This window comes from Apostichopus japonicus, chromosome 6 (assembly GCF_037975245.1).
Source record: "Apostichopus japonicus isolate 1M-3 chromosome 6, ASM3797524v1, whole genome shotgun sequence".
In the NCBI taxonomy this organism is placed as follows: Eukaryota; Metazoa; Echinodermata; class Holothuroidea; order Aspidochirotida; family Stichopodidae; genus Apostichopus; species Apostichopus japonicus.
Genome location: NC_092566.1, coordinates 5,294,391 through 5,322,277, shown reverse-complemented (window position 1 = coordinate 5,322,277; position 27,887 = coordinate 5,294,391). Strand labels below are relative to the sequence as shown.

Below are 27,887 nucleotides of genomic sequence, written 5' to 3'. Positions count from 1 at the left end.
GAACTCGGGACCTTATGATTGAAAGGCACCTACGTTAACCACTGAACTAACAATACCATATGAGGTTACTATTTTTGAAATACCGAAATCTCTGATCTCCCATTGAATTGTCTGTCAAACCTTCTCTTCCTGTCAACAGATCTAAACAAGAATCGTAACAAAGCTTTCAATTACAACGACGGTGCACACGTTCCCAACCTTGGACGGTCTAGTCCAGTGTTGTGCTGGTGAGTGCTGATGGAACAGTGTCTTATATAAAATGGCTAGAGCAGAAGACCAGGATGGGACAAGATGCAAGTCCACAGATATGTTAAGAGCTCCTCTACCGGGATTTGGGGGGGGGGGGGGTGGGAGAGGGGCGAATCTCTCTCTATTCGCCACTTTTGATTGTTGACCTGAGTCCCCAAAGTCTAGGTAAATTATTAATGGTAATGGTAGTAATTTGAACATACTCTTTGGGCATTAGAAGTCAATAACACTTCAAGTCTGTCGTTTAGGATATTTCATAAGGCATTTTTTACTGTAAATATCCTCGTCAGACTTGGATTGTAAGCTGAGCAATTTCATTATTGGCTGGTTGTCGATTCTTTTCTGTCATGGCTACACAAGCAATAATTATTTTTGTGATCAATGAACCTCTCGATTGTGGTAGTAAAAGTTTCTTTATCATGACGACTGAAATTGATCCTCAACTGAGACATGTAAAGTTTGTGCCTTACAATGCATAGTGAAACTCAAAAATCAAGAAACTAGAAGCAAATTTGATATTAATAAGGAGTTTATATTGATCATCATCATAGCCTTGAAATCTGTGGCCTAATTGTTTTGGAGAGGATGTTTGCAACTAATAGGGTTCTCCATCATGTCTCTATTACAGAATAAATCTTCTAACTTTCTTCTGCTCTTTTACAGTTTTAAAACACATTGATGAAAGAGTGTCTGTTGTTTAAATCCTAGCATAATCTCTTGAAAAAGCATACTGACTACCCATATCTCTGAAAAAGATTCTGCTAGAAACTAGCAGACTGTGTAAGTGAGCTATACACAGATATTTTAAATTGAGACTTTATATATTTGAAAAGTTTGAGAAAGAGTCCTGGCAAAACAAAATACATATAAGGAAATAAATGACAAGCCTTACATCATCAGCCTTTCAATTTGTTTAAAAATTACTACTTCTTTTTTTATCTTTGTTTCTTTTTTGGTCTTTTTTCTTACATTTTTCAGTGATGGAATTAACAAAACTGTTAAGTGGCTTGAAATAAACTCTTGCCTTGCTGTTTGGTGTTTATGCAATCATTTGCTGGTCATCATGTACTATTGTGAATGAGGATTTTTTAAATCTTTGTTCCCTTTCTTTTTTTGGTTAAGACACTATCCCAGTCCCCCACCCCTCCCCCCCCCCTGCTTCTTAAACTCTTAGTTTTGTATGATAAAAGGGGAATTCACAGTTATTATAAATTAACAGTTTCTAATAACTTGCATGCACAATGGCTGTCTAAGAAACTACGAAAGGATCACCTTTTGTCAAATAATAAAGACAAAATGTATTATTTCTTGACGTTACCAATAAGCAAGGCATAAATACATTCATGATAGGTAATTTGACATCTCAAGAGAATCCTTGTTTTATTGTGTTGTGGTCCCTTCTACTTCTCTCTGTGCCACATGAAGTGAGGCTGATGTACAGATGTTCAATGGTTGTGTATTTATAGAAAATCTTTTATTCATGAGTGTCACCTGACTTAATTATAATGTTGCACTAATTAGAGAATATCAGAGATGTATATGTGTTCATTGTTTTCTCACTTGGAGGGTATTCTTAAGTCTTTCTATTGTTTTTCTGAATCATTGTTTACCAATAACAAAGACCTTGAGTTGTATAGAGGCTATGTACAAATGTTCTTCTGAAGTTATAAGTGTTTTCTTATTAATTATTAAAAAGCATATTTTATCAACATATAGCTACAATGATAAACGTTAAACTTGTTTCTTAAAAAATAATAATATTAACCAAACTTTTTATACTTTTCAACTTTGATATTAAACATTTACAGATATTTTCTTTCACATTTTATGTCGTTCTATTCTTCGTTTAGAGAGAGTACATTTTCCTGTTTTTTTTTTGGGCCATAAAGTATATTTCAAATCCAAGAATTTCTAGTCTTGTTGTTAATACTGTAATTATGAAAGTCTTGAAAACTTTGCACAATGCAATTTTAATTCATATAATGTTTTATATTATCATTGACAGTGTGGAATGTACTCACTAGAAAATGACTCAGATATAAAAATTTGACACCTGTTTGCATCCTTGCTATCCATCTGTATTTACTGTGCCCTTATAACTCTGTGGTTTTAAAGGTCTTGACATGGCACATTTAAATGAACTGATTTGGCAGAAAAAAACACCCCTTATATTATAACATACATCAGTAAAGTAAATATTAAGTAAGAAGTCTTACAGATTTCAGGGATTTTCAAAAGCCCAGATACTAGATTTGAGCTAATTGGGATTCAAATTGTGAATCTGGACCATATCAAAGAGAGGGACATTGAGAGCTTCAATGGGATGGCCCCAGGGATAATCAAATCACCAAACGTCGAGTTGAGTAATTCTCTTTTGAATAAGTTTTCCTGGAGGTACTGACACTCCAAAGTATTTCAAAATTGCACAATTGTGAGGTGGGGGGGGTGGGGAAGGAAGGGGGAGGAATTACTGAGAGGTTGATAGTAGAAGGTGTGTTCAAATTTGAACTTGAGTGACCTCTGTGTTGCTTCTAGTAATACTTTACTAATACTTTATTGAAAGTAAGTTTGTAACAAATTCACATTTTCTGCTGTCATCAGCAGTATGTGTATAAAAGGAAGTTTTGATATGTAAATGTTACAACACATGTAAAGCATACAATCTGCTGTTGTATCAGAGCAGTATGTTCTCATATGAAGAGATATGTTGCCTTAATATTAAGCTACTTGTGTAAGAAATGTTTTGTCAACCAGGATCACAGCATGTAGGTTTACCATTGGTTGATGTTGTCTTGTAGTGAACAAGATATTGAAAAATATTTCACTTTATTATAATTATATTATAATTATTTTAATCATTATTTGTGAGTACGAGTTGAGGTATTTGGACGATTTGGTGATGCGCTTCGGTTTTGTAAGATGTGCATGTTATTAAAAAATTTATTGTTATTGTCTTCAAAAAAAAAAAGGTATTTCCTCTTTCTTGTGTTTTAAGAATTTTATCATGAATAATGATGTTAACCTCAGACTAAAAGTCCTTTTGGTCAAATTTTGATGTAAAAATGTTACATATCTTTAAACATTATCTTTATCAATTATGTATTTTCCTTATCGTGGTCAACCTCGTCGTGAGGTTGAACAGTTCTGACGATTGAAATGAGATGGTTTTGTCAATGCAACTTTCTAATATTGTATTTGCTCAGAAATAAGTTAGCAAAGACGTCACATTTTATACTGATGTGTTTAGGGAGGGGGAGGGGTTATGGTGGATATAGACATCATTTATGTCATAACAGACTGCACAATAGTGCAATGTATTGAACATTTAAGGAATAACATGGGATCATTGAAGCTGACTCCCTTTAAGGGCAGTCGGGGGGGGGGGGTCCCCGCCCGGAAAATCAAATGTGACACATGAAGAGATGTGCATTCTGAGACACATTTAGGCAATGGGTCTATTATTAGGTCTGCCAGCAAGGTTATGCTAATAATTACTTGTAATTTTTTATGTGGTGGGGGGGGGGTTTAGAAGGAGGAACCCCCCTCACATGATTACATCCTCACCTGAAGGGGAGTTAGGATCTCAAGCAAGAGTTGATTGTTGTAAACAAGTTGAATGCCTCGTTGTGGTATGTGTTTAATTACTTGAACAACAAATTTGGATCCCACACATCATTTTCAGATTTTAAATTTTTAGTTGAGCTCTGTTTAGAGACGATTAATATAAAACCTTTCTATTACAAAACCATCCGTCCACAGAACGAAATGCTTTTATGATCTTGTGAAATTCAATTGCCTTGTGAGTTCCATCCATGTGTTTTTTTTTTCTTTTTCTTCTTATCATAAAATGTTTGTTCTATTTGACAAGAGTTGTTTTTGTAAAAATTAAATGTTTATTTTGAGAATTTAATATCAGCTGATATATAAAACTTAATCCGTCTGAAATTGTGATATGCTTTCTGATGAAGTGACAGCTGTTTTGTTTGTATTCATCTTCTAATTCGACTTTTCAAAATTTTTAATTTTTAAATTCAAAGATTATTATTAACATTGTTGATTTAAAAAAAAATGTGTAGAATTGCAGCTTTATATGTGTACAGTAAAATCAAATTTGTATATAAGGTCAATGTGACCTCATTCTGTTTCTCATTTTTGGGGGGGGGGGGGTGGGGGTGGGGGAGTTGGATTGAATCTCCTTTATTATTTATTAGTTTGTTTATTTACAAACTAATTTCACATTATTTCTCTATTGAATCTTTATTTTATTTATTTTTTCGCTTGGTGGTTTGTAATAACGTATGAAAAGGATTGAAAGCATATACAGAACACAACATGTTCATACCTCACTCCAGTCAAGACGGTGAGTATAGTTGATTCAACATTGATTGGTATTTGTTGAATAACATTCTAAACACAATCAGTCCAGTTGCATTTTGTGCCAAATCTCAGGAAGAGTGATGTCTCTACAAGCACAGCTTCTGACACATCTCTCTCTCTCTGTCAGTAGTTAGAAGGTAGCCCATTGGTCAAGAAAAAACAAAGTATACACATTTAGCCAATTCAATGAGCCGTTTCAAACTGGCTGAAGGGTTGGATATAATTATGTATTAATTACTTTATCATAGATTGATGTTACGATATGTTTGGCTACACATATTGTTTCCTTAAACTGCAAGCACTGCTTTGCTTGTTGAAGGTCTTATATAGGCTGTCCATTACATATTATTTCCTTAAACTGCAAGCACTGCTTTGCTTGTTAAAGGTCTTGTATAGCTTGTCCATTACATATCGTTTCCTTAAACTGCAAGCACTGCTTTGCTTGTTGAAGGTCTTGTATAAGCTGTCCATTACATATCGTTTCCTTAAACTGCAAGCACTGCTTGCTTGTTGAAGGTCTTGTATAAGCTGTCCATTACATATTGTTTCCTTAAACTGCAAGCACTGCTTTGCTTGTTGAAGGTCTTGTATAGGCTGTCCATTACATATTGTTTCCTTAAACTGCAAGCATTGCTTGTTGAAGGTCTTGCAAGACCTTTTAGGCTGTCCATTAAATATTGTTTCCTTAAACTGCAAGCACTGCATTGCTTGTTGAAGGTCTTGTATAGGCTGTCCTTTTCACATTGTTTCCTTAAACTGCAAGCATTGCTTGTTGAATGCTGTCCATTACGTATTGTTTCCTTAAACTGCAAGCACTGCTTTGCTTGTTGAAGGTCTTGTATAAGCTGTCCAAAAATACCAGATGTTTGCATCTAAATCATATACATAGACAGTGTTATGATGCCCATTTAGACGTGTAATACATAAACCTATGGTGTATCATGTGTCTGTACCAGGTTTCCAAGTTTGCACAAAAGAATAATTGTTATCAATTATGGCTGTAATCTCCATAACTCCTCACAAGTAATTCATCTTCTTTGACAGTGTTTAATATCTTCACAGCTCAGACACAGGAATGAAACATGACTTTACTATCATGTTTACTGTTAATCAATCAGTCAGGGCCAAACATTTTTGATAATTGTTAGGACAACTATTTGTGCATAATATGTGACTTGTGCTAATAGTATTTGTGCATATGAATTCTTTTCTTATTCTATTACGGATGGTCCTATTTGGTTTCATTTGACGCCGATCTTGGCCTTTGATCTTTCTTTAATCTTGTTGCTGGATGAGAAGGAAGAAACGATCGCATTATGTTCCTGAGATTATAGAAGTATCAAACTTTTAAATATTGTTAAGTGTGACAAATTTTATTGTCAAATTTATTATATAATAAAAAAGTTAAAATATTTGATGAATAATTAGTTATAATTAGTTTTAATTAGATATTTGATTAATTTGCATATTGCATATGTAAAGTTGCTACTTCATTTTTTTCCCCCTTTTCTTAAAAGTTTTTATTCAATTTGCATATTGGGGTTGTTTTTATTATTATGATACAAGTTGAAGATATTTAATGCCCTAATAACAGACAGAGCAAATGAGCCTTTTTTTTGACAAAACTTTATTCACAAAGGAAGAAGCAGATATAAATTACATTCCACGGTACCGACTGTTATTTATTGACAATCCGTCCAAGTATTCATAGACTACAACGCATTGGTTGCAGGGTCCTTTTATCGTTACTGAACAATTCTACAAAAGAGTTATTAAAAAAAGAGGCTGAAGTTATAAACCTTGTTTGCAGTGTCTTCTTTTGTGTATGTGTCTGTATGTTCATTTGATTTTGTATTTGTGTCATTTTTACTATTATTATAGAGAATAATTGATGTATAAACTTTTAATGAACAACTTGATAGTGCAGAGAGAAGGTATCAAATAACATTCCTGATATATGAACATCCCTAAAATTACAACAGTTGTATCAAAGAACTACAAGACATCCATAATAACTTCCTCTTTGGCTATATTTGGATATTTAAAATGCAAATGAAACAAATAAAAAATAGTTACAACTTTCATTGTGAAATTGTTGCACACTTAACTGAATAATTCATCAGCTACTTAAATAGTATATATTTTTAAAGACAAAATGGTTCAATTTGATTCAGATGAGAAGCTAATGACAGTCTTCACAAGCATCATATCAGATTATTTGTAAAGACTCCTGCACTAAAGTCTGTTAGTCACACAACTTTAGTGAGAAAAGTGTCTTCAACTAGTTAGCAGCATTTGTAAAGAAATTTGTCTATGAATTTTAAAAGGGGAAAAAATTGTGATGTATTTTACAGCTTATATCTATTTCTTTCTTATCTTTGCAGAGATCTCAATTACTAAAAGCAAACATAATTTCACTAGAAAAATAAAATGTTAAATAGGTTCTCTCTACCCTGTGTGGTAACTACAAAAATCATCCTCTTTTGTGATATTAAATTTTAAGTCAATGGCAGTTATGCAGCAGTATAAATCCATGGTAATCTATACATCCCCCACCCCCCCCCTCCCCACCAAACCCTCCTAATATGCCAGGACACCAAGTACCATCACTTGTGCTCCAAATTTAAACACCCTGTACCACCACCCATGCCGGCACCCAAACATTTCTGTGAAGAAGCGGACAAATCCAGCCAGCTACTCTAGCAATCTACCAATGTCATTATGGCTTTCTTTCTATAAGCCCAGTCTATGTAAACTTCCACGGACCATTTTGTCTTGAAGTATGGTCATATTCTAAACTTAAATACATACTTTCTTATGCTGAAGATACTACAGTTTTTCAGGTGTACCGCAATGATATCCTGATTGCTACTTGTGTACATCAAATTACAGTGTACATCAAATTAGACTCCTAAACTCTAAATGTGTTAAAAAAAATATACAAAAAATAAGACTTGAAGTTGTCAAAATCATGGCTTGGTTACAGTCATATCTGATACCTGTAATGCAATGACACAAAGGTAATGCCAAAAATACCAAAGTGAAAAAATTATAATAATAATAATAATTCCAGGCAAGACTTCATTAAGGTACCACCATACCCTAACCCTTGTTTTCAAAAATTCCACTTTCTACAAATTTACTAGGTGTCAAGCTACAATGTACCTTTATGTAGACAAGTGCCAGGACTAAGGTACTCTTTGGTAACTACTGCTGCTTGTCTCCCAGGCCTCCTCTTACAAAAAAAAATCTTGTATCCTGCACTGAAATGACTTGAAGGATAATAAAGGTCTCTGATAGGCTAATGGATACAGTTTATGGAGAATCAGGAGCTATGATTGGCTTGTTCAAAACACTTTAGGAATATCTGTTTTGCGTCCACAGTTTAATAATTGCATACGTTTTTTTTACCATAACCTTATACATCATAATGATTTTGTTCACTTTTCTGGGTGGCTAAAGCTGAATTTGAATCAATATTATTTAGGAATTTAATTTAAATTTGACATTAAAAATGGCATTATGCTACAAGGTTAACTACTAACAAATAATTTAGTTTCCATGAGTAAACTTTTAAACACTGTCAATATGAAAAGCTCATAAAATTGAAAAATTATATCATGCATTAACTTACTGGCATTTGAAATTGTAGACTTTGAAGTAGTATTGTAACAAGGCCAAAAAAAAAAAAAAACATGATTAAAGATGTAAGATGAAATAGAATATTTTTTTATGAATGACAGTAATTTGCTACATGGGATATTCCAGTGGCTGGAAATGTTTGCTTAACAAAAATGCTGAAAAATTTCATTAATTCAAAACTGCATCCTCAAAGAATTTTGGATGGTCATGATATGACTTTTACAAATCTGGTTATACTTACTTTACAAGTGCCATTGCAACAGTAGAGTGACAATAGTTAAAGTTAATTTTCTCCACCCCAGTGAACACACTACCTGTCCCGAAACAAGTTGTCTCAATCAATATATGCTGATAATAAACAGAGTACAAATGAATTACCGTAATAAACAAAAGGACTGCATAATAATTTCTTCTAAGCCATTGTTAGCAAGAGTATTATTAATACAGTTCTGTACAATTTGGAACATTTTAGTACAAGATGATATAATTAATTGTAAGAGTATTATTTACTCACAATTGTGTCAAAAATTCACAAATAATGCAACTGAATCATAATGATTGTCAACATTTTGTCTGTGTCTCACAGTTATTTCTATGTACCATTCCAGACATAACTGCTTCAAATCCAACTTGAAGGGCATCAAAAATACAATGTTTTCAGCAACTAAAAGATATCAAGTATTTCGAGTTTCAAAACCCTTCTTAAAACTACACAATTGTTTTATAATTTTTCCAAATTAATAGAAATGTAACTAAATTTTGAAAAAAGGAAGGAAGCTAAGAAATTAAGTTATCCACTGTAAACTTTCCTCATACATTAAAAGCAAGAGATATGATTTCTTTCATACACAAAGCCATTTCCTGAGATAGTACTTTTTATTTTCCATGTATTTTGAAAAAATAAATTGTTTTCTGGAGCTCATGTTTTGGAAAGGAAGATGGTTTTAAAATATTTCACTCGTCATTAAAGCATTTCAAATTTTCAAGAAAAATTCGATGTAATACAACCACATGGATATGACAATCCAGAGAGATACTCCAATCAGATTCATAGCCAGATGTTCTGCGTGCGTGTCGTGGATGGCTTTCCATGAGAACGGAAATGCAAAGGTGACCAGAATCTCATGGCCGATGTAGATCAAGATGGAATTCATACCTTTGAAAGAAGAAAATAAGAAAAATTATTGTACATAACAGTTTTTTATTTATAGCAAAAGATTTCAAAATGTCACAATTTTCTGGGATATTTTGTTGAAATGTCAGTCACTCCACTGTTGCCAGATACATTCATAGAGTTTCATCGAAATTAAAACAAGCATATCTGTTAATTAAAAAAAACAGTCAGGGGGGGCGGGGGGGTGGATGGGAAGCTAATGGTACATGGATTTTTACGTATCGATGCAATCATACCGATTTTTTTCTTGGTATAGTTGTGGTCAAGTGTTTAAGGCAGTGGACTTGTGATTTAAGGATTACAGGTTCGAGCCCTGGCCAGATCATTACGTTATGTCCTTGGGCAAGGCACTTTATCTCCATTGCCTCTCTTCACCCAAGTGTATGGAATGGGGACTTGCGAGGTAACTTGTAAATATAGTTGTGTGCGCCGGTTTGTGGCTGCACTCTATGGGAAGTCCCCCGGGGGACACGTGGTTGTGGTGCCCCAGGAGAGATTGATTGAATTGTGCACACTTTGGCGTGTAGGTGTGACAAGTTACCAATGACCAGGGTTAAATTGTAAAGTCGTGTGGGAAGGCCTTGGCCCTGAACAAGACTGTAAACCTAAAATTAAATTAAATTAAATATAGTTTTACCTTTGTCCAATCCAATTTAAATGTGCATAAGTATTTATAAGACCTGTGGTAATGGTACGATAGTAAATGCAACGCAGACAAATAGCAATAGGTAAACGACATCTTTAAGGTTACCATGGTAACTTTACCTGCGTAAAAGAACGGTACGCCAGACCACCAGTTCATGACGTCGATGACAAAGTAACAGAAGGCAAGAAGAATAAAGGCCATCCCTGCTGACGCAAGGACGTACGATGGCGACCTGCGGAAACAGACCACACAAAAACAAGTGAGAAACGGTGAGGGGTAAGATATGACAGTGGGTTAACAAAATATTATTGGAACAGGGGGTGTGTTGGCAGTGGGAGAAGGGGTAAATGTATTTAACCATTTATAATTTGATAATATTTAGTTTCCTATTATTAAATTTAGTTTTTTATACTGCTCAAAGCAACAACAAAAATTGAGGGGGGGGTGGGGGCGGGCAGAAGGGAGATTGGCATATATTTGAGGTATGGACATTTCGAGACAGTAATTTACAAAGCGATACAAATGCTATACATAAGGATCTTCTTCAAGGTGAGGTGGGGATCTAAAAGTGGCATTTAAAAGTGGAAGCGAAGATGAAGACTAGGCTGAGCACATGTGACCATCGACAACCAATGACAGCTTAAAAAAATGTCAGGCAAATTACTCTCTCAACAGTATTTGTTGCTTCAAACTAACAAAAAACTTCGGACTCTCTTCCTTTTTATTGCTTGGCCTTACCATAAATTCTTGTTAATTGGTATCCAACCATCATTCTTGGAAACCCCACAGAGAATAGCAGCCAGGCCACCCTGAAGATCAATGAAAACCAAATAAACGATAAACATATTTATTGCAAAATTAAGCAGAAAAAAGATACAGTTTAGAAACTAAAAAGAAAAAAAACATAAAAAATAAAAAATAAGAAAGATTCACCATTTGTTCCTCCTTAGAAGTTTTCAGTTAATACAGAAGTAAAATGAGAGATGGACAGACAACCGACTACAAAATTACAAACAAAATTTGAAAATGGGAGCTATAATGAGCACAGAAAGGTTTTGGCTAGAAGAGGATGTGAACCCCTGACCTCAGGAATACTAGTCCTGTGTTCCACCACCTGAGGTATCCAGCCCTTTGTTGGTGGCAATCATGAAATACCCATCTCTCTACTGGCGGGAAGGGTTTCGGGTGGGTGCTGTCACAAGTCACAGTATTGTGACATATTGTATATACAAGGATCACACTCCAATTTCACTCGCTACAACCTAGAATTTGAGTCTTTCAGTCTGGTAAGGGCGGGTCATTCCAATATTAATGATGAATCTTAATGATGAATAAAAACATACAGCAAATCTTAAATGTACATCATTTCTGTGACGATATTACCAGCAACAACCCCCCCCCCCAAAAAAAAAAAACTGTTTTGTACATATTTTGTAGCATAAGTTCATAAACAATAATGCTACACCGTCATTTCAACATTATCCTTTGCAACAGAGTTGAGACAACGATACAATCTATGACAATAATTCCTTATTGTCGACATACCAAGACTTCAATCCAACTAAATTCTTCTTTGCTCAAATTTTTTTATTTCAAGAATTGTTATCAAAGGATCTTACACAAAATCCAAACAAGACCTGAAAGTGGTATTCTGGTAGCTGAAGTTGATAGCTTAATTACAAAAAATGTGAAATTATCTGTATCTGTAGGTCAAAACCACTTCCACATCTCATTTTTTATGGGAAAAGTCATGAAATTTCCAAATTGGTTGTATTTTGTAAATGCATCTGGAAACAGCAAAGCTAATGATGTCACAACAGCAGTTAAGCTGAAAATGCTTTTGTTTTTCTTTACAATAATAAATCATAATTCTATGACAAAAGGTTGCATTTTGATGAAAATCCATTATACAGAGAACCTCCATAGCTAAACAAACATTCCAAATATATCAGGTTTCTAGGATAAATCAGCAAGCAGATTTTTATAGGCAGGGACGTCGCTAGAGCGGGATGTGGGGGGTGTCTCACCCCCCCAAACTTTGTAAAACTGACGACAGTTGGAAAATATTGAGTGCAACAGTCGGAATTTCCTACTGTCGCACTCTTATTTACCTAGGCCTATTCATATATTCCTGTGATTGTGAATGACCCAAAGATTAAAAAATTTCGGTCAAAATTGACCTTTAATCAGTCATATTTACCACGTTTTCCTTGCCACTTTGAGAAATTGTATCTCGCGATCCTTATACTCCACCATACAAAACTTTGTATGATTTTGAATACTCTAAAAAAAATGCCTAATAGAAATACTGTACAGCGTTCGTCAGCTTCGGTTTATATAGGCACTAATTTTGCTATTGGGTGGGTTGACCCTGTTCGTTAGCTTCAAGTAAGTTCAGGATATATATTGTCTCTATGGTATACAATTAAAGTTGACATTTTTCATTAAATTGTCTAGATAGTAAGATCAGAAAAATGTTGGATTGCTCAGTTGCTTTAACTGAGCAAGTGAACAATTTTCTGCAGAATGTTAAATTGACAACTTATCATATCTCGTCAATTTGATATTTTTCTCCAAAATGTTTAATTGACAACTTATCATATCTCATCAATTGGACATTTTGCTGTAAAATGTTCAATTGTTCACTTCATTCCAACTGAGCAATTGAAAAATTTTCTGCAAAATGTTTAAATGACAACTTATCGTATCTCGCCAATTCAACATTTCTTTGCAAAATGTTTAATTGTTCACTTCATTCCAACTGAGCAATTGAACAATATTCTGCAAAATGTTCAAAATGCTCAGTTGGAATGAAGTGAACAATTGAACATTTTTTCATGTGAGTAATAAACTGTAAGCTAATGTGTAGGAAAAAGGGCTTAATAGTTGATTTTTAGCTACAAGTTAGATTAAGTATAACTTCTTTCCTTACCGTAATCACGCCCCAAATAAGGAATCGTGAGAGCCGACTGGTGGGGCTGTGGTAAGTACTTATTATCTTGCTGGCCTGTAAGTAAAATATCAGCAAGAAATATATATACATATATGTATGTGGCAGTTTAGTGGCAGGATAGATTTATTTACAATGACAAACAAAAAATAAACGGACAAGCAAAGATGTTCAATGACCATTCAGGAATTGGATCCCAAATTCCATCTGCATTTAATTATTATTTTTTTATTCATTTAACTTAGTATTTGTAAGAAATTATGTATTAAACTACAACAGTGGTACTGTATAAGTCTCACAGTTCTATCTTCTTCTACACTGACTATGTATCTTTACATAAAATAATATTTAGCCACAATTTCGTTTTGATTTTGCGCTTATTTTGTAAGATTTCTATCTTTGGAATATTTGGTATACTTTTATTAATCTTTGTAAATATTTGAACAAGAATGCGGAGTTATTTACCTGTATTCCAAGGAATGTGAGGAAGATTGAGGTTATTGTACCCAGAGCGCCCTCCGGATCATAAGGAACGCTGGTATTGTAAAGAATCTGAAGAAACAAACACAATGAAACAAAGGACTGAGAAAATATTCAAGTAGCAGTCATAATGACACTTTTACAAAAATATCCTGATCCAAACATTTAATGGGGGTCGTCCTGGGGTACATAGCCTGATCCGAACAGTTAATGGGGTTCTTCTTGGGTACATAGCCTGATCCAAACAGTTAATGGGGTTCGTCCTGCGTTAAACAGCCTGATCCGAACAGTTAATGGGGTTTGCCCAGGTGTAAAATATATTAAAACATGAGTAGATAGGGAACAATAAAAACCTTACCCAAAACTCAAAATATGGTATTGATAATTGATTTAATATTGCCAGAAATGCCCTCGGCCTCTAAAGGAAATTAAACATAATTCTGCTGTTGGTATGTACAGTCATTAAAATATGTAAATTTAAATATTATTTTCCTTTCTTAGCACTTAGCTATGGCTATGAAATACAAAACAAATGTTTCCTTTGCACTCAATTTACTCTTATTAAGCCAAGGTCTCATGAATATGCAAAGAATATTTTGTAAGAATTTTATTTCCTGTTTAGATAAATACATTAAATATATATGTATATATAAAGAGAACCCTACTTTTCAGTTGACATGATAATTATGATGTCACACACTTAGCTGTTGGCAGATATATTCAATAATTTACATCACACTGTAAAGAATAAGTATTTCAGCAATGACGTAATGACTTGGTTTTTTAACATTAATGTTTCAATTTCATCAATCCTACTACACATTGCAACACCATTGTTTCCACTTACGATACAAGTAGGTCGTTGGTAAATGTGGTTCTTTGTAAATAACCATCTGTCGATCGCCCCTGCCACACCCCCTGTGCAGCTGCTAAGCGATGAATCCTTTAAGTTGTCTCCACCAGGACCCAGATAACCTCTGCAGGAATCAGAAGATCAAAAAAGAGAAGATATCAGGTCACAACGAAAGAAATTCATAGAAAATATCAGTTAATTAATAAAACTCAATCTTCCCAGTTTCATATCATCAAGTTTAATAATATCACACAGAACATGATGATATCCATACTGAAGATAGAAATAAAAGACCCTGATGCTGGTCCTCTGCTAGCTTTGTACAAAGAAAATAATATCTAAAACTGGACATGTATAAAGTGTATTAGAGCAGTCACGAAACTGAGATATCCCACTTGAAATATTGAGTCAAATATGACTTAAATTATGTTTATTGGTCACTCTGTCTCGTAGACGACTGTTTGACATCCTCAACACCCCAACTTACTTTCCCCATGCCCCTTCCTCTATCCATCCATCCCAACTTCTGTGCTACATAAGTCCACAGTCATGATTTGAAACACCTACTTTGGGCAACCATCCACCTTCATCACCTGTCAGCAAGCAATATATTCAACTAGATCCTCTACAGCAACTTTTGCCAGCTCTCTGACACCTCTCCCCCTAACCCCTTCACAATCTCCCCCCCCCCCTTGTCCCACCCACCCCCTCTACCACCTCCCCTTTACTTACTTTGGGCAACCATCCGCTGCAACCAGGTAAGACACACAGCAGTAAGCCACCATGGAGAGAATGATCAGCACCCACTCATACCAGTAGTCAAATATATCGGCAAACAAACGGTAAAACTTGTTCTGAGGAACGAAAAAATGACCGGATAAGAGGTCAGCAGAATTGATCTACCGTGGACATCACTTTATCACACATATAGCCTCTATCTTCCTTATTAATTTATCTACCGTGGACATCAATTCATCACACATATAGCCTCTATCTTCCTTATTAATTTATCTACCGTGGACATCAATTCATCACACATATAGCCTCTATCTTCATTATTAATTCATCTACCATGGACATCAATTCAACACACATATAGCCTCTATCTTCCTTATTAATTTATCTACCATGGACATCAATTCATCACACACATAGCCTCTATCTTCCTTATTAATTTATCTACCATGGACATCACTTTATCACACATATAGCCTCTATCTTCCTTATTAATTTATCTACCATGGACATCAATTCATCACACATATAGCCTGTATCTTCCTATTAATTTATCTACCGTGGACATCACTTCATCACACACATAGCCTCTATCTTCCTTATTAATTTATCTACCATGGACATCAATTCAACACACATATAGCCTGTATCTTCCTTATTAATTTATCTACCATGGACATCAATTCAACACACATATAGCCTGTATCTTCCTATTAATTTATCTACCGTGGACATCACTTCATCACACACATAGCCTCTATCTTCCTTATTAATTTATCTACCGTGGACATCAATTCAACACACATATAGCCTGTATCTTCATTATTATTGAAAAGTTGCTGTAAATCTTTCTGATAAAGGAATATGACACTTTAAAAGTTTCATTCAAGAAGTATCAGGCAGCACCAGGGCTGCATTTAAGACCATTGATTCCTTCTCCCTCAAACACCCTTGAACATACTGTTAAGGTTCTTTCAACCGTCATGTTGACTGTAGAACAACGTTAATGTATCATGAAAGAAATGATTGGATGCTATAAAATGCAAAGAGGAATTGTCTTATGGATAACTTAGATGACATGACATTCAAACTGTCTCAGACCCTTTGATAATAAACTTCTAAAATCAACCGTGATTCTGAGCATCATAACAGTTCAGCATTCACAAGCCAATAAGAGAGTCTTGTCAACTACCATGCACTTTATCATAAAAAGAAACAACAACCATTAGCAAACTGCTTATCTACTGCAGAAAGCCTGTGTAGATAACTCTATAAGTTTAGAGGGCCTGATCATATCGATCCTAGCTAGATCATCTTCATAGGCAAACTGAAACAAAAACACAAAGGACATCTGACAAACCTGAGGCCTTCTACCTTATATACATGCAATTAACCATGTAAAAATTTGACAGTGCAGCTGGACCCTAATAATTCAGATAGTATTAATAGTATGCATGGAGTTCAGATAGTATTGATAGTATGGATGACGTTCAGATAGTATTGATAGTATTGATGACGTATTGTTAGTATGGGTGGAGTTCAGATAGTATTGTTAGTATGGGTGGAGTTCAGATAGTATTGTTAGTATGGGTGGAGTTCAGATAGTATTGTTAGTATGGGTGGAGTTCAGATAGTATTGTTAGTATGGGTGGAGTTCACATAGTATTGTTAGTATGGGTGGAGTTCAGATAGTATTGTTAGTATGGGTGGAGTTCAGATAGTATTGTTAGTATGGGTGGAGTTCAGATAGTATTGTTAGTATGGGTGGAGTTCAGATAGTATTGTTAGTATGGGTGGAGTTCACATAGTATTGTTAGTATGGGTGGAGTTCACATAGTGTTGTTAGTATGGATGGAGTTCACATAGTGTTGTTAGTATGGATGGAGTTCACATAGTGTTGTTAGTATGGATGGAGTTCACATAGTGTTGTTAGTATGGATGGAGTTCACATAGTGTTGTTAGTATGGATGGAGTTCACATAGTGTTGTTAGTATGGATGGAGTTCAGATAGTATTGTTTGTATGGATGGAGTTCAGATAGTATTGATAGTATGGATGTAGTCGATGCTTACCCTGAGTCGCTCCTCGTTGGGTGGCTTCAGAGACAACAACTGCAGAGTTGCTCCTACAAAGTATGATGCAGCAAGTCTTTGAAGGACACCAGGTACCCTGTACAGTGAAAGATCGTTACCAGCTGTCCCAAAAAGATATAATAAATAATGTTGATATCTTTGGGGCAATAGAGAAGACAACTTAGGTAAACTTGCCAGTACCTCCTTCTCCCCCCCCCCCCCCCCCACCCCCTCGCTTCCTTATTATGAAATCACAGTCTCAGTGAAATAAGTGATCTATAAAATGACTAGTTTGCAAGTCTGTCATTTAAATGTATCATGTCAAATGCCAAGGAGAATGGTCCGTAGTAAATTTAAAAATGAACTAAGCACATAACTGTTTAATTTGGGTAGATACTATCAACAACATTATGTATAAAACAACACACTGGGCAATATGGATTCATACAGTACAGATATTGTCTTTAAAATATAACATCAAATCTTAACAGCAATAGAATATTAACAAATGTTGAGAGGGCATAAATGTTATATATTGTGTTTGTCCTCATATCAGTGAGGACACCTTGAAATAAGATGTAGGCATGTACCTTCACATGAAATGATAACACCTTTAGAAACACACATCAAGTTTAAAAGCATGGAAGGGTAAGTGTTAACCTGCATTGTATCCCTAAAGTCACATAAAGTAACTCTCAAAATAGTAAAAAATGATCATAAATTATGAAATTATCACTATTTGAAAAGAAATAGAAACATATGAAAGATCAAAGATGGGAGATATAAGCACATGAAAGATGTATTCTACACTATTTTTCTTTTCTCAGATTATTTTCTTATGAAAGGTTTGTCGACAATACAATGTTCCATGAATTGACAGTGGCTATTGCGTTCTTAATTCTATATTATTATAATATTATTTTTTATTACAGACTATCACTGTTGAGTCACTCCTGTGGCCTAAATGTTTGTGATATTTTGCTAAACATTTTTATTTCAAAATCTTTCAGGGACTGCAGTTTTAAAACAGCAAAAGTACTTTCAGACCTGCTTTCTGATTACAATTATTTAAATCTGGCAACCATTGCTTGTATCAGTCAGGAAGTGTGGCATTGTAAATCCCTCAGACAGGGAGACTGTGACAGCCTTTAAAGAGACTATAGGTGATTGTGACAGTGCCTAACCACATAGGGTAAATGTGACAGCAATTCCAGAGCAGGTAATTACAGACTAAAGAGATCTAAGTGGGCAATGTGAGCAAGATCCCTGACGCAGTGTACATGTGACAGCTCTGTCTGGGGTAGAGTCACAATGACATCACACCCAAACGTCAAGGAAATATGGCTGTGATGCTAATCTAAAGATATACGTATGGATGACCTGACCACAATCCCTGAATGTGACAGTCATGTTACAGGTAAGGTAACTGTAGCAGCTTACTAAGAGGTAAGGTAAATATGGCAGCAATATCCAGAAACAGAGGTAATGTTAATGAGATGCTATTAAATCTAAAGAGAACTGTACTGGTGACCTGACAACAATCCCTGAATGTGAAAGTCATGTGACAGTCATGTTAGAGGTAAGGTAACTGTAGCAGCTTACTAAGAGGTAAGGTAAATATGGCAGCAATGCCAGAAACAGAGGTAATGTTAATGAGATGCTAATCTAAAGAGAACTGACTGGTGACCTGACTGCAATCCCTGAATGTGACAGTCATGTGACAGTCATGTCTGAGATAGGGCCACTATGACAGAATAGCCAGAGGTTAGGTGAATATGGCAGCAATGCCAGAGATAATGTTAGCCTGCATGGGTGAACATGAACCCCGGAGATAATGTTAATGCAACAGTAATGTTTGAGGTGGGGCCGCTGTGACAGCATACTGAGACGTTAACTGACATGACATTGAGTCTAGGTTAAAACTGCAGTCTCCGAGATTAACTTGGGGTAATGTGACAGCAATTCCTGAGAGATTCATGTGTATACTAAATACAGGCTGACTATGACCTGTGACAGCAAGGTCTGATTTATTTGGGTGACTGTGACACCATTCTCAATGATAAGGTTAATGTGAGAGCAAAGCCAGTGATAAGGGGACAATCTTGAGAAACCTAATGGCAAAATGTGACCAACGTGTGACCAACATGTGACCGACATGTGACTGACATGGATTATGCAGGGTAACACTGAAGTCTTTGGGAGAATCTCCAGCAATTGAGTCTGGTTTCAGGGATGTTTCACCAAGAAGGATTGAATCTCCCTTATATCTTCAATTTCTGACAAGGTTTTGTGCCATATGTTGAAGACATTTCGACATGTTTCATCAACAACGTTTTTCATGCTGTTAGGTGATGTCTGTTACTTCGTGATCAAAGTTAAAAACAAATGTGGGTGTACACTGGTCACGTATTTTTGGCTATAAGTAGGCTCTCTTGGGGGACAACTAAATTTATGTCAGGACAATATAATTCCACGGACAGGTCGTCAAAATATTCCTTAAAAATTTTGCCCTGATGATGGAGGCGAGACACTGAAACATCAGATGGTTGTAAGGGCTGAGATGGAATGAACGTGACAGCAACATCACATGACAGAGAGAATGTGATGGCAATGTCACAAGAAAGAGAGAATGTGACAGAGAGAATGTGTTGCAACGTCACAAGACAGAGAGAATGTGATGGCAATGTCACAAGACAGAGAGAATGTGATGGCAATGTCACAAGACAGAGAGAATGTAATGGCAATGTCACATGACAGAGAGACTGGAACGCAACGTCACAAGACAGAGAGAATGTGCACAGCAATGTCACAAGAAAGAGATTGTGATGGCAATGTCACAAGAAAGAGAGAATGTGATGGCAACGTCACAAGACAGAGAGAATGTGATGGCAATGTCACAAGACAGAGAGAATGTGATGGCAATGTCACATGACAGAGAGAATGTGCAGCAATGTCACAAGAAAGAGAGAATGTGTGGCAATGTCACAAGACAGAGAAATTGTGTGGCAATGTCACAAGACAGAGAGAATGTAATGGCAATGTCACAAGACAGAGAGACTGGAACGCAACGTCACAAGACAGAGAGAATGTGATGGCAATGTCACAAGAAAGAGATTGTGATGGCAATGTCACAAGAAAGAGAGAATGTGATGGCAACGTCACAAGACAGAGAGAATGTGATGGCAATGTCACAAGAAAGAGAGAATGTGTCGCAGCGTCACAAGAGAGAGAATGTGTCACAGCGTCACAAGACAGAGAGACTGGAACGCAACGTCACAAGACAGAGAGAATGTGCACAGCAATGTCACAAGAAAGAGATTGTGATGGCAATGTCACAAGAAAGAGAGAATGTGATGGCAACGTCACAAGACAGAGAGAATGTGATGGCAATGTCACAAGAAAGAGAGAATGTGATGGCAATGTCACAAGACAGAGAGAATGTGCCGCAACGTCACAAGACAGAGAGAATATGTGGCAATGTCACAAGACAGAGAGAATGTGATGGCAATGTCACAAGACAGAGAGAATGTGCACAGCAATGTCACAAGAAAGAGAATGTGATGGCAATGTCACAAGAAAGAGAGAATGTGTCGCAGCGTCACAAGAGAGAGAATGTGTCGCAGCGTCACAAGACAGAGAGAATGTGATGGCAATGTCACAAGACAGAGAATGTGATGGCAATGTTACAAGACAGAGAGAATGTTTAGCAATGTCACAAGAAAGAGAGAATGTGATGGCAATGTCACATGACAGAGAGAATGAGATGGCAATGTCACATGACAGACAGAATGTGTGGCAATGTCACATGACAGAGAGAATGTGTGGCAATGTCACAAGAGAGATAATGTGCACAGCAATGTCCAGGCGGTGGTTCAATGAGGGCATACCTTGTAAGATCAGGCCTATGCCAAACAAAATAATACTTCGCTTCAATATCTTAAGAAAGATTCTTCTATGACTTTCGCCACGTCGATATTGGGCAGTCTGCGATAACTTGATCGATGCGCCCATTATGAACACAAACCTACGAAAAATTAAACAAATCGTATAGTTGCAAATCTATAAAAGGTTTTCACTGAGGCTTTTGAGCTAATGATCAATATCAGTTTCATGTGGAATTTAATTTCACATTTCACCAAAAAAAATATTTGTCAAATAAGTTTACGTAGATGTTTTCAGAAAACCAAAAATTGCTAAAACATTCAGATAGAGAAAGCTTAGCAGATTCCTTTTTTGGTTTTCTAGCCTAATGGTTAACTGTACTGGTAACCACCATTATGGATTTGTACTCCTATTTTCACTCTGGGTATTATTTAAATCTAGTATAGATGCTAATGTAAGATTGAGTACTCACACTTAATCTTGTACTTGTGCTGGTACTCAAACCAAGAGAAACACTGTTTGTATTACAAGCTTATAAAGTTCTACTCACACCAAAAGTCGGTCACATCTAAGATATATTCTTTGTGTGTAATTAAGTACCATTCTGTGAACATAATATTGATCATTAGCTCTCAATTTACATGTAATCCACTTGCATTTTATTGATGCAGCATAGTAAATTTTCAAAGCAAAGAAAAAAATATTGGACCTAGCTGACTTAATTTGAACAATCAAGCCCTCTTCATAAGACTTTTGATGGGAGGGGGGCAACGTACATTTGTTCAAATTTGAACAATTGGAGACAAATAGATTTTGTTGATTGAAAGTAAGACAGAAAACTCTGTTATCATCTTAATATTATCAATACATGTTCAAAGCAATTCCAAGGAATTTGTCAATCATACCATATTGTGAACAGTAGATCCAAATAGTAAATTTAGGCAAAATGCTTCTGAATTCCCTCTGATGTTTAAGTGGGATATGAAAACGGGAGGACTTTTCTTCTTCAAACTTACTTTGCTGTTTCAATATTAGCAGTGAGCAACAATTTCCTTGAGATAATTTTCAAAACTTACCGTCCAAAATAAGTCCCAAACCAAACAAAATAAGCGTTCTTGTTAAAATCTTTAGAAAGATCTTTCTCCTTTTGACACCCCTGCTGTAGAGGCTGACTTGAGATAGTTTTATTGATGTACCCATGATAAAAACAAACCTAAGGAAAATTAGCATATAAAGTGATGACATCACATGTCAGTTTTAATATGGAAAAGTAAAAGCAACACAAACAAATAAACATATAACACTGAATCAGGACAGTTTTTAATAGTCTGCCAATGTTGGCTTCTACCACTAAATTTGTCCTTGAGGCTCATCGGATGGACGAGTAATTTCCAAATGTTCACAGAATAGGCAAAAACTTAACAAAGAATGCCAAAACATATATATTATTCTTGTATTTTTCTTGAGGAAGTAAGTACTTTCTGACCATCAACATGTTTCATTGACAAAATTGATCAGCACTAGCAAGCTCTTTGATACGATAAAGTGATAAGGTTATTCACATGTACAATTCAAGGGTGCTGGCTGATGGTGTGCGCATGTACGTGTCACTTTTGTTCTTGGGTTGCTTATGGGAACTACTTCTTGGACAACCAAATTTGCAGTGTGGATAACCTTATACTAAAGTACATGGTGTCAGTAAGTACATTTGTACATTTAATCTCCTTCAAAAATCAGTCTGGAATATTTATGTGTATAATACATACATACATACACACATACACAATTTTTAGAGGCATTTTTAAGTATTGCAATGAAGAAGCCTTGCAAGTTCCAAGATTCCAGCAGCACAATACAATTTTGGCTGATAATTTACATGAAGCTGATATATATATGAATACAGAACAGACTTTAATACTCAACACTCCAAGCACGTCTGGACAATATTGATGATCACAGAACAGTTCATTTAGCTCCGAGAGCAGGAAATGATTAAAATAAAACAGAAACTAATCATTCAGTGACTTTGCATTTTCTCAAACATATTTTAACTCTTACCATGGAAACGCCAAGTCTGCCACAGTAATGCCTGCAAGAAAATTCACAAAAGACACTGTTATATATAGATTCCAAAGTGTTCTTTTACAGAAAACAGTCAAAAGTTGGTACATGTTAGGCATGTCGATTAATAACACTTGTACTAAGTTTTAAACTATATATACATTTTATTCCTAAATTAACATTAAATTTAAAGATATGGCAGGAGATTTTACTGACTCTCCCTCCTCCTACCCCCTTCCCCTGCACCTCCGCAATCCTGCTACCTACATTACTGCCTTGTTACTATTATTCCAAGTTCTGATGTGTGGATATATAGAAATACATTTGTCAGGTGGTGATGGTGATGGTAATCAGTAATCTTGTTTGAATTTAGTAAGAATGGGAATGAACTTCCATGAACCAATTATCATGAAAGCAAAAGACACAGAGGAAATTACTTTTTCTTTTTTGTTTCATTTCATGACAATCTTTACTTCATTTACATATCCTTCAAGGAAATGTTGTTATCCTTCAAATTATTTCTCATCGTTGTATATCAATGTCTTAATATTGTGACGTACCATTCCATCTGGAGTGAAGGAAGAACCAGTACTTTCCGCCTCCGTAATTGACAAAGATCATGATACAGATGGCAATACTGTAGGAAAGAGAACGCAGGTTAAAACTTATCGGCTGGACGTCTTTGAGGCAGCTTGCCAAAAAAGAAATGCTGCAGCAGCTGCATCTTCTCCTGCAGCGAGGCTGAATCATCATCAAACAATACTAGAACCAGCAGTGCATATTGTGCGAAGATTTCATCCTGCACAGCCTAGCTGAAGAAATGCTGCAGCCCCCTCAGCATCCTACTTTTGACACAGTGTCAGATTACCAAATTAGACATTGAGGTTAGATAAAAATAGAGCAAGCTGATTTACTGTTAATACATTCACAGTAACAGACTTTTGTTCTGGTCAACATATGCCATTGCTTTTAACTTAAATCTTGCAATTATTTACATTTTCAGATTTTAATTTCCCAGATTTTTATATAACATTTTTTTATTTTTCTATTTAATATCATATTTTCTTATTTGCTATATTTTACATTCACTTGATTTCTGATTCGTAAAATTGTTTTCTTGCTGTATATTTGTTTTACTGTTTATCATGTAATTATTATATTCTTTAATCCACTATTTTAACTTAATTTAACTTGATTTTTTTTTTTTTTAATTCTTTCTTATTAATGTTTTATTCTTCATCATGTAAAGCGCATATGAATATATATATTTTATAGTATTTGCGCTATATAAGGAACCATGATAATAATCATAATAATAGATAATGATCTCTGTAGAAATTATTTCTTTAAAAAAGTAGACCAGATGAACAGTTACTTTGAACTTATGACAGAGGAAGATATTATAAGTATACTGGTGGAATCTGCTTTCTATGGTTTTGTAACATTTTCAAAATAACATGCAATTTCCTTGCAGTGCATCCAAAATGTCCTATTTTCATATTGGGACGACTCTCAACATGAATACACTAGTCATTGGTGTACTGCTATCTTCACATTGCTTTTGATAAAGTTGGAGCCTCATCCAATCCAAGGTCAAACCATAAAGTATTTTTCTTTTAGCAAAATAAAACATTTTGATGTCAGTGTGCAACTATCACATCACACCTGTTTACTTCCAAGTTGACTTATGGGTATAAATGGAGACACTTTCAATTACCAGTTCCTAGAAAAATGCTAGGAAATGCATTCAAATTTCAACAGGAAGCTTAGAATATGTTCCTCTTTCATTGCTCAAGAACAAATTTTTCCACTGGGCTATCCTTTGCAAGCCAAATCAAGTTCTTTACCCTCTGAATGTGTCCAAGGATCTCAGACGAGTTTTCTTTTTGGCTTTACTGTTGTTGATGGTTATCTCAGTTGCATTCAACGTCGGAGTGCCCAGATCCTGCAAAACAGATGTTGCAGGACTAGAATTATTCTCATTCGATGAGATTTGAAAGGGAGACACATTAGAAAGAGCTAATTGGTGCGACAGTCTACCAGTACCAGTTTCACCTTTTTAGATTTGAATGTAACATTTTCAATATAATTAACTTTGCAAATTAGTGAGGTTTCTTTTTTATTTCAGATCAATGTCCATTGCAAGCCCTTGAAAGTATAATATGAAGTATATTTTGGGTTTCTTTCTCCCTCATGAACTTGAAAACTGGAAATAACACAGTATTGGTAGTAAACAAGGCCTGGACCAGGACAGGCTTCAAATATGGCAGATATCTATGGAAAGTTTTGGATCAACATATCTACTAATTCTTTGTGTAAGGGTCGGGGGAGGAGGTGGAGGTGGAGGGAAGAAGGGGAGGAGGAGGGAGGGAAGGAGGAAGCGGGAGGAGATGAGAGGGGGAGGAGGGGAGGGAGATGAAGCACACTGCATGCATTCAACTTCAGTGATGTGTTAACTATTGGTCATTGGCTCAGTATATCTATTTGGGGGAGGGGAAAGGAGAGGGGCGGGAGAGGAGGGGAAAGGAGAGGTGGTGGGGGAGGAGGTAGTTGAATTGCGCAGCATAAATATTACATTCGTGATGATGGTTACTTCAAGCCAAACAAATCCTTTTATTTTTACTAATGGTTGTTAAAAGAATGTTTACTTATGAATAAGCAGAGATATGCTATACTCACACTATCAACTAATCTATCCACTGAGAGACAGGATAACAGCTTTGTAAACAGTCCAGATCTATTAAGAGAGAAAGTTATCAAAGAATTTTACAAGAATCTATGACAGAAATTATAAAAACCTGTGATTTTTCACAATATTGTGAAATTAAGGCTGCTTTTTGTGTTGGCATGTAACTATTTGATAGTCTCACTACAAGAAGTAATATTCACACATATTATTGGACACCACTCAATCTTAGTACCCACATAGCTACCATAATTTAGATATTATTAATTAGAGAACCACTCCACCCCCCCCACCCCCACTCCCCTTTCCTCTTTTATGCCTGATTTCATTATTCTGGTGTGATGTTAGTGGGCTCTAGTCACAGATTTCAGTTTAAGGTCCCCCACCCCCTCTCTTTCACATGATCACTTAATATTGAATTCAGACGACTAAGGCTGAAAATTTCAGATTGTCACAACAATGTGTCGGCAATCACCAGTAATTTTTCTTAAATGTCAGCCATTTGCTTTATCTGTTACTGGACTACACTTCAAGTCAATGAAATAAATGGAGTTGTGTACGAAGTGCAGGTCATATCTGGAATAAACTTACCTTTTCAGCTGCAGCAAAATGATATATATCACTGCAATACCAACATACACAGAAATGGCAATGTAAATAGCTATGAAGGAAAAAACAAAACAAATGAAAACAACATTAATAATAATGACCCTTCAGGTCATCGCTATGGTAATTCTCTCTGCTCAAGTTCTGTTATCATTACAACTTTTTGTGTTTTTTGTCTACGTCCTAGATTTTCCACTTAACGAGGGAGTGATTGACCAATGTTACTCAAGTCTCACGGGACATTCATCATGTCATTATTACTCACATACAAACTATTGAAAATCTTGGAGAAAAAATTGAATCTTGCACTTCATCATAATTTCAATCTTGATCTGTAAAGTTTACTTAAACATCTGACAGAATCAAGACATTTTTCAACAGAGAACTCCAATAGCTGCTTTATATCGGGGGCGCACCCACGTACACTACCTCTTTATAAAATACATGGAAACTGGCCAATCACCCAGTCGACGGGTCATAATACAACACACGTCATCGAGCTACCAGCTTGATAAGAATTCCAAATTCGATGTGGAAGCTTAAATTATTATTCTTTTGCCTAGCATCTTTACATTTACACCAATTGATGCAAAAAGGCAGCTGTGGGCATTTCAATTTCTGCCAAAGGAAAACAAAAACAAGCCTCATAGCCTAGTTTTTATTACTACCATACACGAAAGCATGTAATCTGTGACTTACGTAGGTTTGCATTCTGGGGCCTGCCAGGTGTTGTAAATGTGCAGTTGGCAACAGATCTCTGTGCGTCTATAAAGGCAATCGATATTGTATAGCGACCATTTTCTCCAAAGTGGACAGTATTACTAACAAGAGAGGAATGGGAAAGAAATGAAATGAATTTTGCTTTCATCCAACTGATGATAGAGAAAGAAAAGTTCAATGTATTTCTTGCAGGTTGTGCTTGCAACATATTTACTCTTCCCATACACTAATGTAGACAGACACCACATTAATAATTTTGTTGCACTTTTGTCACGGGAAATTGTCCAATAATCTTGAGAACAAACAAAATGCTTTTTTTTTTAAGAAACTTTTAATACTTCATCCTTGGCCCACTACACTTTTGTAGCAGAGGTAAACCTTACCAATCTACTTTGCATATTAGAATCTGGGCTGACAGCATTATTGTCATTTACACCTGCTGAGATTAATCGCCAACTTTTTTCACCATAAAGAACTTTGGATGCAAAAGTGACTTCCAAACCTTAAAGGGTGTGGGGACTCGCGCAAAAAGAAACGTCTAATGCCGGTAATCTGACCAAGTTTTGAATGAGGTGTAACAGAAGTGTTAGACACCACCATCGATCCCAGAAATTACACACACAGCTTGCTACCTTCGGTAATTAGACACTAGTGTACAGTCAGTACATACAGCTGCGGTCAATACCCACAGCACAGTGTATACAAACGATACAGCGATGGACATCTCAGGTCCAGCTAAAGATAACACGGTATCA

General features: G+C 35.7%; 2 protein-coding genes across 8 annotated transcripts in view; one reads left to right on the top strand and one right to left on the bottom strand.

Moving 5' to 3' along the window:
* Positions 1-6,424, top strand: part of LOC139968772 (protein bicaudal C homolog 1-like) — a 50,602-nt gene extending 44,178 nt beyond the window's left edge. For 2 of the 4 annotated variants that reach the window (XM_071973134.1, XM_071973135.1), the window contains exon 19: positions 140-6,424. In XM_071973134.1, coding sequence (XP_071829235.1) covers positions 140-231 — 92 coding nt within the window. In that variant the 3' untranslated portion in view covers positions 232-6,424. The remainder of the gene's footprint in view (positions 1-139) is intronic. The other 2 variants (XR_011793532.1, XR_011793531.1) reach the window with 2 other exon arrangements.
* Positions 1,473-27,887, bottom strand: part of LOC139968773 (heparan-alpha-glucosaminide N-acetyltransferase-like) — a 29,149-nt gene continuing 2,734 nt past the window's right edge. For 2 of the 4 annotated variants that reach the window (XM_071973137.1, XM_071973139.1), the window contains exons 4-18: positions 27,112-27,233; positions 26,398-26,467; positions 25,800-25,857; positions 24,968-25,065; positions 23,681-23,757; positions 23,118-23,148; positions 22,136-22,272; positions 17,178-17,299; positions 15,104-15,225; positions 14,366-14,495; positions 13,504-13,590; positions 13,021-13,095; positions 10,827-10,897; positions 10,208-10,320; positions 1,473-9,424 (exon numbers count right to left, since the gene is read on the bottom strand). In XM_071973137.1, the coding sequence (XP_071829238.1) occupies positions 9,243-9,424; positions 10,208-10,320; positions 10,827-10,897; positions 13,021-13,095; positions 13,504-13,590; positions 14,366-14,495; positions 15,104-15,225; positions 17,178-17,299; positions 22,136-22,272; positions 23,118-23,148; positions 23,681-23,757; positions 24,968-25,065; positions 25,800-25,857; positions 26,398-26,467; positions 27,112-27,233 (1,495 nt within the window). In that variant the 3' untranslated portion in view covers positions 1,473-9,242. Of the gene's footprint in view, positions 9,425-10,207; positions 10,321-10,826; positions 10,898-13,020; positions 13,096-13,503; positions 13,591-14,365; positions 14,496-15,103; positions 15,226-17,177; positions 17,300-21,064; positions 21,202-22,135; positions 22,273-23,117; positions 23,149-23,680; positions 23,758-24,967; positions 25,066-25,799; positions 25,858-26,397; positions 26,468-27,111; positions 27,234-27,887 lie in introns of all 4 variants that reach the window. The other 2 variants (XR_011793533.1, XM_071973138.1) reach the window with 2 other exon arrangements.